Source organism: Chelon labrosus (assembly GCF_963514085.1).
Source record: "Chelon labrosus genome assembly, chromosome: 2".
Lineage (NCBI taxonomy): Eukaryota > Metazoa > Chordata > Actinopteri > Mugiliformes > Mugilidae > Chelon > Chelon labrosus.
In genome coordinates this window covers 19146704-19158177 of record NC_140338.1, presented here as the reverse complement: position 1 = coordinate 19158177, position 11474 = coordinate 19146704, and the positions used below count along the sequence as shown (strand labels likewise).

General features: G+C 42.2%; 1 protein-coding gene across 1 annotated transcript; it reads right to left on the bottom strand.

Moving 5' to 3' along the window:
- Window positions 1-465: 465 nt before the first annotated feature.
- On the bottom strand, window positions 466-9452 carry tacr3a (tachykinin receptor 3a). Its single transcript, XM_084566457.1, has 3 exons — window positions 7757-9452; window positions 2390-2578; window positions 466-721 (listed from the first exon to the last, which is right to left on the bottom strand). Exons 1-3 carry the CDS (start codon window positions 8122-8124, stop codon window positions 556-558), a joined length of 723 nt encoding a protein of 240 aa, XP_084422583.1. The 5' UTR covers window positions 8125-9452; the 3' UTR covers window positions 466-555.
- Between the last annotated feature and the right edge of the window lie 2022 nt (window positions 9453-11474).

The window sequence follows — 11474 nt, the reverse complement described above, 5'->3', positions numbered from 1 at the left end:
AATTTCTGCACCACCAATGATGTTGGGTTTTCACTAGGTCGAATATCAGCAGGGTACACTTAATATGTTCATAAAGAGCGCACAAAAGAAGCCAGGGAACAATTAATTAGATTTGGTGGTGACCTGGGATTCTCTCCAACTGTACCCCCATTAGACAATAACTGTTTTCAACCTCAGTAATTAAATTAACAAAGAGAATAGCTTCCAGTCGAAATCCTAAAGGAATACTTACAACAACAGGGACCTGCGCAGGTGTCCTGCCTCGACGGAAGCAAGTGATTTCTGACACGAACACAAATGATTGTCAGATTTTTTTCTGCTGAATTACAATTGTGACAAAATGGCACATTTCCTCAAGTTGTCCTTTTTGCTGTTCCACTTTAAGCCATAAAACCTTAGCAAGGTAACAATTACCTGGAGCCATAGGCTGAAAATGACAGATTACTCACGGCTCTCTGTCTATTAGCGTTCAACAGTCGTCACATTCACACTTTCAAGCTGGTCAACCCTGAGTCATGGCTCGGATCCTGAGCGACTGGTGTGCCATTTCCTCCTTCAAGAAGTTCTTACCTTCCTTTTAGCCCGCAGCTGTCCGTGATAGTTATCAGATGAGTCTCCGGGGATCTCACCTCCCCACAGCGTCACGCCTACGATGGTGTAAGTGATGCCCATCACCACTAAGGGCAACACGTAGACCAGAACTGTAACGATGATATGATACCTATGAAAACAGCAGAGACACTGGGTAAGCCGTGAATGCATTACGCAACTTTTGCATTTATTATTTCATACGAGGGAGATTATCTTTTTTTTTTTTTGTTTCAAGTGGTCCTTTTGCAAATGATTAACACAGGATCTGAATTGTGAATATAAAGTTATCACTGACAGCTACTAATTGCTTTCAAGCTTGCCCTTTTGGTCACATGCAACTTTACAAATTAATCCAACTTAAGTTAATGAACCATTCAGAGGAAAAACAAGGAATGACAGGTCTGACAAAGTCCATTTATATTACCCCTATCTCACATTCTTGGTTATATTTAAAAGACCCAGAATATCTGACTAACATTGTTCTTGTTCTCTGGAGAACACGGACAATCTCCTCATTCCAGTATTATATGGTTGCACATATATATACAGTTATATACACCGAACAGGCATAACATTATGACCACCTTCCTAATACTGTCCAGGTCTCCCTTGTGCCTCCAAAACAGTTGTGACTCATCAGAGAATGGACATGGGCCTTCTGAGGGTGTCCTGTGGTGACCTTTGGGTCCTATGGGTTGAGGGGAGGGGCCTCTGTGGATCATCCCACACATACTTGATTAGTTTGGGATCTAGTGAATTTGGAGGCCAGGTCAACACCTTGTGCTGTTCTTCATGTTTCTTTTTAGTTGTTCCTAAACCGTTTTTGTGTGTGTGTCTGTGTCAGGCTGCATCCTGCTGGGGATGGCTGCTGCCATCAAGGAGTGTCATTGCTATGGGATTGGGAATGCCTGGTCTGGTCTAGGTGAGTGGTATATGTTTAAGTAACATCCATGTGAATGCCAGGTCCAAACGTTTCCCAGCAGAACATTGAATTGTCACAAAATGGTCAATGTTTATCACTTCACCTGCGAGTGGTTTAAATTCTGAGGCTGATCAGTGTATGTACACACGTGCATTTATATATATGCAGTAGGAGACGGTACAGTGACTTGCAATAGTGAGAATGTCTCCTCTTTAATTCATGGTGTTGCACTATGTAACATCAGTTGGCCAAGTAAAGTTTCTCGGGAAAAGTGACTACGCTGGGTCAGTCTACACCAGGTATTTGGGGCCTGGCCAGCTAATGGTTTGTTTTCCATGGTGTGGAGAAATACAGTAAGCATCTCCTCCAACACTGACCAAATACTACATTTATTACAAATACTGTATTGCTATTGCTAAATGAGCAACAGCAATGAAACGTCTGACACACTGGGCAGGAGAAGCAGTGAAGTAGTGGACCTGGCATAGTATGCTGAAGTAAATTTGCAGGACAGCTGATCTAAATGCAAAAAAAAAAAGAAAAAAAAAAAAAGAAGCTACTGATATATCCATAACAGCAGTTTAGTGTTTGTAACAGGAAGTGACCAAACATCAGATCTCCACGCTTGTTGCTAGTTTGTATTGCTAGTTGCTGCATGACCTACAGGCAATGTTCTGCCACCCTTCACATGTCGAAGTTAGAGTCAAGCTGGATTCATAGCACCAGAAACAAGTAGTTACCTCTTGTGGCCACAGAGGCCGCTATCACCACTACTCAACAAAAGCTCTGCTGCATTGCTTTAAAGTGATAGTTCAGCATTTTCAATACAACTAAGCTACATCCTGCAGCCAAAGATGCAAATTAATCATTTCTCACATGAAAGCGTCGTCTGCCTTGCGAGGCCAGGCCACGTAGCAGAGGGTCCTGCGGGGCAGAATTCGGATTGTGGAGAAGAAGCAGAGGGGAAAGGCCAGAACCACGGCCAGGCTCCAGATGCACAAGATGACCCCCATGGTGGCCTTTGCCGACAGACGAGGCTTCAGAGGGTGAATGATGGCCATGTACCTGTGGGAAAGAGGCCGGTAGGTTAATGCGCGGTTTATGATTCTGCGTCAGACCCTACCGCTGTACCATTAGGTGCACCTCCCCAGAAATGTAACTACACAGACCACAGAAGAGCTGTGATTGGTCCGCTTGGTAGTAATGTATTTCCGCTTTAGTATTTCCAGCTGCTTCTCCATTTCTGCAATTTTGAAATTGATTGTTTTGGATCAAAATGGATGGAACACACTGAGGAAAGGTTAACCGAGTAGGTGCAGATATATAAACATTTGCATGACGTGTCTTGGCAACTGAAACTTTCGGCGAAATTTCAGCGAGTTGTTGAAAAAAAGTGAAGCAAGAAGTAGAAACAAAAATTATCCCAAAAAATACAAAGTAGGCATAAACTGCACTTAAGACGACATCTGTTTGAAACAATAAATCCATGATTAAATGTTCCGTCACTGTCAAAAATTAATTCAAAAACAGTTGCCAAGTTCACCACTTGTGACGTTTTGAACTGAAGTCCTGTCTACTTAAACATAAGATAATCCTTTAATTTATCCCACAGTGGGGAAATTTGCCAAAGTGCATTCTGGTGACTGTGACTTGTGAGCCAGTCGTTTAGTCATTCATTTATTAATCTTCTGTAACCGCTTGTCCTGTGAAGGTTCGCGGGGCCTGCTGGAGCCTATCCCAGCTGTCATCGGGCGAAAGGCGGGGTACACCCTGGACAGGTCGCCAGTCTAATTAAATAATTCACAAGATTTTTCTAGTGGATTCAGTGGGGGGAAATAAACTACTTCATCAGATAAAGACAAAAAAGTATAGTTCTGTAAAATATACTCAAGTTTAATAAAAAGTATCTCACCTGACAACCTAAAAGAGCCACCCGACTTCAGATTCAGTGACATTTTCTCCATTTAAATCATACCCGCAGTGTGCACAAGTCCAATTAAACAGTGGTGTTTGATCTTCAGGGAAATTGGGTATTTTTTTTTTAGAGAGAGATTTGGATTGCACAGCACACTATAATACTCTGGCCAGCCACATTAACTTCAACCATGAATGACGTTCAATTGCCATTCACACGGGGGTTAGTGCTGTTAATTCAGTCTCCATAAGATGGTAAAGAATGGGCCGTGTCAATTCACTGGAACTCTCTCTGGGGGGGACGACAACAAAGATGCCCCGTCTTTTCCCCAGTAATTGCTTGGAACTTACATTATCTCTCTGGTCCTTGTTAGATATTCAATCAAGTATGTGCCAGGGCACCAGAGTAATTTAGAATCCAAAAAGCTGATCTAACAGACTTGTAGCCACTCAACGATAACTAAAATGCAACACCAGAAACATTTGAATAAGCTAAATAGGATCACACACACATCAAAGCACATTTCCAGAGCAGCAGTATTATCGTGGAGGCATTGCAGCAGCAGAATAATAATAAAATCTTTTCATGTTTTTTTATTTATCTCTGGAAGCTGTCATTCTTTATGCTGCACAGAAAAGCTTTTGGAAAGCACGTTGTTTTGAATTCATGTCCGAACCGCGTGACATTACCAAGTAAACACTGACTCCATCACCACCTGTTGTTTAGCGGAGACTACATCGGATGAGACTTCATGTGCAAGTAGCCAAACATTGTGTGTGCCGCTAAATGTCAAGCGCTCGCTCAAATGTCATCAGAGGACAGGAAAATGTTTCAGCTATGCTCACTTCACATTATCACAAAGATGATACTTGAAACAAAGATGATGGCGGTGGTGATGGTCAATATAATTTAGTTTGTTGCTTTATCGACCCTTTGTGTTCAGGGCTTGTGGAATTTCAGCAACATTTATACACTGCTAGGCCAAAAAAATGTTGCCACCAAAAAAAAGGTCACACACTCTAATATTTCGCTGGACTACCTTTAGCTTTGATTACAGCACGCATTCACTGTGGCATTGTTTCGATAAGCTTCTGCAATGTCACTTGTATTGATGATGGGAGAGTCTGACCACTGCACAAAGCCTTCTCCAGCACATCCCAAAGATTCTCAATGGGGTTAAGGTCTGGACTCTGTGGTGGCCAATCCATGTGTGAAAGTGATGTCTCATGCTCCCTGAGCCACTCTTTCACAACTTGAGCCCCATGAATCCTGGCATTGTCATCTTGGAATATGCCCGTGAACATCAGGGAAGAAAAAATCCATTGATGGAATAACCTGGTCATTCAGTATATTCAGGTAGTCAGCTGACCTCATTCTTTGGGCACATAATGTTGCTGAACCTAGACCTGAGCAACTGCAGCAACCCCAGATCATAGCACTGCCCCCACAGGCTTGTACAGTAGACACTAGGCATGATGGGTGCATCACTTCATCTGCCTCTCTTCTTACCCTGGTGCACCCATCACTCTGGAACAGGGTAAATCTGGACTCATCAGACCACATGACCTTCTTCCATTGCTCCAGAGTCCAATCTTTATGCTCCCTAGCAAATTGAAGCCTTTTTTTTCCCCATTTAGTTGAGTTCCCTTCACATTTTACGTTTGGAAATGTTCTTACTTTCACTATTAAACATAGCCCTGAGTTCTACTGTTGTTTTTCTTTGATTTGATTTCACCCGACGTTAAGTGATCGCCGATCACAATCAAACAGGATCTTTCTCAAAGACGATGGTTCCCCACTATCCTTCCAGTTTTTAATAAAGCGTTGGACAGTTCTCAACCCAGTTTTAGTAGTTTCTTCAGTCTCCTTAGATGTTTTCTCTGCTTGATGCATGCCAATGGTTTGACCCTTCTCAAACAGACTAACATCTTTTCCACGACCACAGGATGTGTCTTTCGACATGGTTGTTTAAGAAATGACTCTTGACTGAAACCATAGTGATCAGAGATTTCAATGTAACTGTTTACCAAATTAAGATGCCAGTTCTGTAAATAAATGTCTGCATGCCCCTAATCATCGATCGGAATATCTGGAACTATCAGAAAAGACAAAAACAACAGCAAATTCATTTAAAAAGTACATGACCAAGACAGGACCCTGATTTCTGTCTTGGAAGTTTCTGTCCTTCACACACATTCATCGCAACACCTGATATTTATCTTTCGTGGGGCAAACATGCAAAGAAAGAATATGAAGGACCCAGAGAGAAATAATCACATCAGGTATTTACAGGGTTATTTGGGCTAATGTTTTCCTGTTCAAGGTATAATTAAAAGGTTTGAGTCACCCCTGCAAAATCCAATTGGAAATTCCTTTCGATCAGGCCAACTTTTTCTGAACAACGTGGTTATGTGAGGCATTTCTGTTCTGACTGGGCTTAAATTGTGATTATTAGTGGAATAGCAATGTCCATACAAATGTAGCAACTCCTGCCAGTTTCCATTAGGTCTATTTCCTTGTTACTTCAATTAGGAAGTCATTAACTAATGAACTTTGGTCATCAAAGTAGGTCAGCAGGAATAAATTGTTTCTGGAAAGACACTTAGAGTAGTCATTTTTATTGCTCATGCAGAATAACAGAACTCCAATGAAAACATGCAGTATACTAGTCATTTGAAATGGTAAAACCACCAGCTGCGACATCATAAAGCCTTCCCTGCTGTTACCTTTCACACAAAAACTTGAGTTTCTGCTGGAACACTGCCCAAGGAAATGCACTTGGTAGCTGATGGAGGCAGCAGGAAGGACAAATTCACAGATGATCACGAACTGTGGCCTCGTGCCATTTCAAGACATCAGAGCGGAGACAGCACCATACTGGGGTTACAAAAAGCATGACCGGAGGTTACATCTACATCATGCAGGTCACGCCGATGTTCTCTTTCTCAGTACATGCTTGACAGAATTGAATGGACACTGCAGACCAAAAATACGAACGCATGGAAGTTGCTGTGGCGGAGCCAAAATGAGCACGGCCCGAGGAAATGCATTGTTCCATTTGTGTGTTAAGGAGAGGAGGAGGAGGAGGAGGAGCAGGAGGACGAGGAAAACACCTCACACCATATCAGAACACACTGTGACACATCTGCACTGGCTGCAGACACAGACGGCAGCTTCTGCGTGCTTTTTGTTTTCATTATGTCCGCCCCGTGGCTGCTTCCTCCTTCAGTTTAATCCCTTTATTCAAACATTATGACGTATGACTGCCCGGCATCAAAGCTGAATGCAACCCAACATTACTGGAAACCACGGGCAAAGAGAAAGAGATGGGGGGAAAGGGAAGGAGGAGGATGTGTGGAAGAGTAAAGACAATAAGCAGCATGAGTGCATGTGACAGAGAGCAAGAGAGTCAGAGCATGGAAAGTCATGGAGGAAAGGGTGCTCTCTCTCTCTCTTTCTCTCTCTCTCCTAGGGTGCTGGCACATAGAGTCACTGCAGCAAAGGCTATTTTGCAAAACAACAGCTTCAGTCTATTATTCATTGGCAGTGAAACGTAGAAATCTGTGAAACAGGCACATGGTGTGCGAGATGAAGGTCACCCCGCTGAGTGACTGCCTTTCCAGAAATGCATATCACAAACAAGTTATTACCAACTGCTCCACTGACAACTGGAATGAATGTGTATTAAAAACAGCAGGGAGGGGGGAAAAAAACTATGATTACAGAATGTGGGGACAAAGCCAAAGACGCAACAAAAGAGGAATATAATTAGGGTCTGCATATACATGAGTTCCTAGTTCCAGTTTAGTGAGTTCAATGACTTAACTTATGCAAGCCTTTCCAAATGGAGTGCAGTTTAATACACTGATATGAGAATTTTTAAAGCACTGGTTTTAAATTTTCCACCACTGCTGGTGGAGAACAGCATAGCCAGTTGGAGCAACCAGGACCAATATGTCAAAATAAATAAATAAAAACAATCAAATTAGATTAAAAGTATTTGGGTGGCAAGTAGTTTTGCAATCTGTGCAGCTTGAACTATTGATGCTCTCTGTGTGCATTGCAGATATTTCAGGTGTGCTGAAGGTAGTCTGTATTAAAATTCTTCCCTGCAGCTGGAGATAAAGAAAAAAGGATTACAGAAATGTGAGTGTTTTCTCTTTAAAACCCTTACAGATAACATAGAATTTAATTCCTGCGTTAATAAGGTACTTAACTCACCCAGGTAGAACTGATCATTAATACAGAGAGAGGGAGATAGAGTGTGGAAGAGGTGCGTGTGCAGGATTTGGCATCATATTAATCTCGCAGCATTTCACAAAACCCACCTGTCCACGGCTATGGCAGTCATGGAGTAGATGCTTGCGAACACGGATGTGACCGGAAAGAAGTTGTGGAATTTGCAGTAGGCTTCCCCGAAGTACCACTCCCCGTGAGCGGCGTAGATAAAGTTTATCAAAGTGTTGAACGCGGCCATTGACGCGTCCGAAAACGCCAAGTTTAGCAGAAAGTAGTTCGTCACTGTCCTCATGCGTTTGTGCGCAAGAATGATCCATATCACAATGAGGTTCCCGAACACCGCCACCGTCAGCACGGCGCTGTAGGCAACCGACCAGAGAGCGACGCGCCACGGCGGCTGCACAAACGGGTTGGTGTAGTTTGTCGTTACATTGGATCCGTTGTGTGCGGCTGCCATCCTCCTCTCCCGGTCCACAAATGCAGTGAAGGCTTCGGTAATGTCACTGGTCTAATATACCTGAGGCAATGTAAAGTGCTGGAGTGTAGGGAGAGGGTCTGAGTATGTGCGCCATAGCGCGCGAGTTAAAACACTTCTAAAGAACACACACCCTCCTCCAAGACCTGTCCTATAAACCGCAGTATAAAACTATAAAACGCAGTGAAAGTGTGCGTGTGCCAAGGGCTCTGTCCCCCATGCGCCTGTTGAATGTGGGTGTGAACGCTGAGCCTCTCCTCCAGCAGCAACAGGCAGGGCGCCATGCGCACTCGGTGACGCACGAGTGGCACAGACTGTGAAAAAGATTGATCGATACTTGTGGCTGCTGTTTTAAACTTCACGAATAACGGATGGGCCGCGCTCTCCCTCTCCGCGGCAAATAATCAGTCAGCACACATTGTGCACCTTTATCTTCCCCAACCCGTCAGATGATCTTTTGACAGCGGTATTTCAAAGGAGCCACAAACAGGATATTGAAATATTGCAGGCAGAGTCTCTCTCTCTCTCTCTCTCTCTCCCGCTCTAAATGCACCAACCCTTCTTAGATGCCTAAGCCTTAACAGCTCATTGCCATCCATCTGTGCTAAGTTTTGCGTTGCCACGAAATTTAGTGTGATCCATCATTTCAAGTCCGATCTTTCTTAATGTTTATTGTGTAACAGTCTCAAGTAAATCAGCTTGACAGTGCTCCAGTGGCTGTGACCGATCTCCTCTTCTGCCAGGCCCACATTCACAACCAGCAGGGTGAAGTTCCCTCCAGACATCCAACTGTTCACATCAGATAAACCTCCTTCATCTGCTTACAGCCGTTAGCGCTATGAAACCTCTGCATTGGTTACATTTACTGTACATGTCGTCCATGGCTGATCAAATCCAATCAGTCCACTAAAGCTTTTCAATAGGACACTTGGTCTCTCACTGAATGGTGGCAGCCGCCCAGAGTCGCTTTATTCTTCCAACTAACAAGTGGATTTTCCCAAAGCTGTGATTTGATTTTGAACCCAGTTTTATATCGTCCTTTTTGAAATGATTCTTATTTGTGGGGTTCCCACAGAGATACAGGCGCATGTAAAGCTGCAAATGACTTTTACCATACATACATGAATTAAAAAACAATTACAGGCTTACTGTCATTGGTGCTTTCTTACACAAAGTAATAGATTATGCCTGAGTAATTAAGAGTCAATCAATGATGTTAGAATGATCGATGTTGCAGCGATGTAAAACGGGATTTTTATGCATCAGGCTCAGTTTATGTGAAATCATAAAATCTGCTTTGGAATCCTGGATGTCGATGCTGATTGAAATTCATATCAGACGCTCACAATTATGAAGATTTGTCCTCCAGGACATACAAATACTTCCAGAAGTTCAGTAATGAAAAGTGAGGCTACATATTCAGTGATCTGGTTTATATGAATTCATGGATATTCATATGAGTATGAATACCGACAAGTGCGTATTTATTTGTGTATATTTTGTGTATTACATGTAACAGACCTCAGCGTAAGCCGTTTGATATAAATATAGTAAATAGTATTTTATAATCAAGTGTGATGTTCTTTGAAACCCTCAGAACCCCCCCCCCCCCAAAAAAACCCTGTAACTACAGTACATAATATATGGAGACTGGATGTCTTTCCTGCAGCCACTACTTCAGCTTTTGATCACTATTAAAACCCAGAGGGTGTCAGCCATTATTAAAGAGCGGTATGGGCAAATCTCGTTATTGACAGTGTAATTGAAAGGAGGCATATGGTCACATGTATGCAGAAACTCTCTATGCAGAGGGGGAGTACAAGGAGTTGCACGCAAAAGGTTATACAAGCTATTTCCTTCCAAACCCTGCTTTGCCTTTTTAAGAACAGGACATACATTATATGATATAAGTTAATTAAAGAAGCATATGGTTCATAGTGATATGTGGCAGCAGTCAATGTGAAAATAAACTAACCCATAGGTGATGCATAATAAGACCATTCTTGACCCTTTTCTGTTTTTTTCATTTGATAATTATGCTTAATGGAGCGCTGTGGGCTCAATGTGTGACTGAAGCTTCGTTATGTTGTATGGCTGAGACTTGACTGTCGTTCGGTAATTACATTTTCTGACATGAAATGTCACTTTATGCACATCTCTCACAGCACATTGCTTGTGAAAATATCTGGGCAGCCGATACAGCTGCAGCATTGTCGTCAGCCTTTTTCACAGCTGCCTCTGTGGTGTGTCAGAACACATACGTGTCAGGGCTCAGGGCTGTTTGCTTTGATCAATTCAAAATGTAACCAGGGACTGCAATTAATTTGCTAATGAAGGAGCATTGCCTCTCCACTATTTCCTAATTAGTCTGTACTTCAGACATTAACAGCTGAAAAATATGTACCCAAGTAGAACATCATATGCGCTCCTCACTTTGTTGCTTATCGTGTGAGTGCAAAATTGAGGCTGACTATTGACCAACAACAGTCTGTCTCACACTAATCAATTAAATGCTGACAGAGGGCATGTTTGGACTGCTGACACATTTGGACACAAATTCAGAGTAAAAACTGCTTTGTCAGTGCAGCCTCGCATAAAATTACCATAAAAATGTTGCTCTGAACATACACGTAGAAGACTTGCACAACTTTCACTGAGTTTAATAAACACACATGGCCAAGAGAAACCGAGGCGGACCCACAGTTTAAACATCACATCGATTCCCCTTTGTTCATCTTTTTTAAAACACTTGTTTGAACAACTTGTTGTTTTGCTACGGCCAGGTTTCTTTCCTTTCAGAAACTGGTGAATCTGGAAGGTGTATGAATGTAAGGTGGAAGAGGGGAGATAGGAGAAATCAATAAATGCATGAAGGAGAGACAAAAAGGTAATAGAAAGAACATTACTCATTTGTGATGACATAGTGGTAACAGTAGACATATATGGCATAATATGAAAGTGGTGATTATTAAGGTATGGATATGAAAGAACATGAATCATGGCTATAGATGATTTTCAAGACTCAGTTTATTGTCACATGTATAGAAACATGTTTCCCTGTACATTGAAATTCTTCTTTTGCCGTCCCCCCAAATGCCCAACAGTGTAAAATCTTAGAAGCAGAATATAAAAAGATACATAATACAAAATACATAAAATAGGTAGTGATTTGTGTGGTATGCACATACCACATTCTTTCCTTTCCTGAACTGTCTGTTTGCCATGTGCATAAATAATGTATTCATCCCATCCAGAGAAAAGTCATTACATCAAGCGTTTACATAGTAATATTTTCCCATTGATCAGATTATGTAATATGCCAGCCTTGTCAA

What these genes read in the sequence shown, in the direction of transcription:
- tacr3a (XM_084566457.1), bottom strand. Translation starts at nt 8,124, where the DNA reads ATGGCAGCCGCACACAACGGATCCAATGTAACGACAAACTACACCAAC. An exon ending in ACTGCCATAGCCGTGGACAG is followed by an intron (nt 2,579 to 7,756) that starts GTGGGTTTTGTG and finishes TCTTTCCCACAG; the next exon opens with GTACATGGCCATCATTCACC. An exon ending in AAGGCAGACGACGCTTTCAT is followed by an intron (nt 722 to 2,389) that starts GTGAGAAATGAT and finishes CTGTTTTCATAG; the next exon opens with GTATCATATCATCGTTACAG.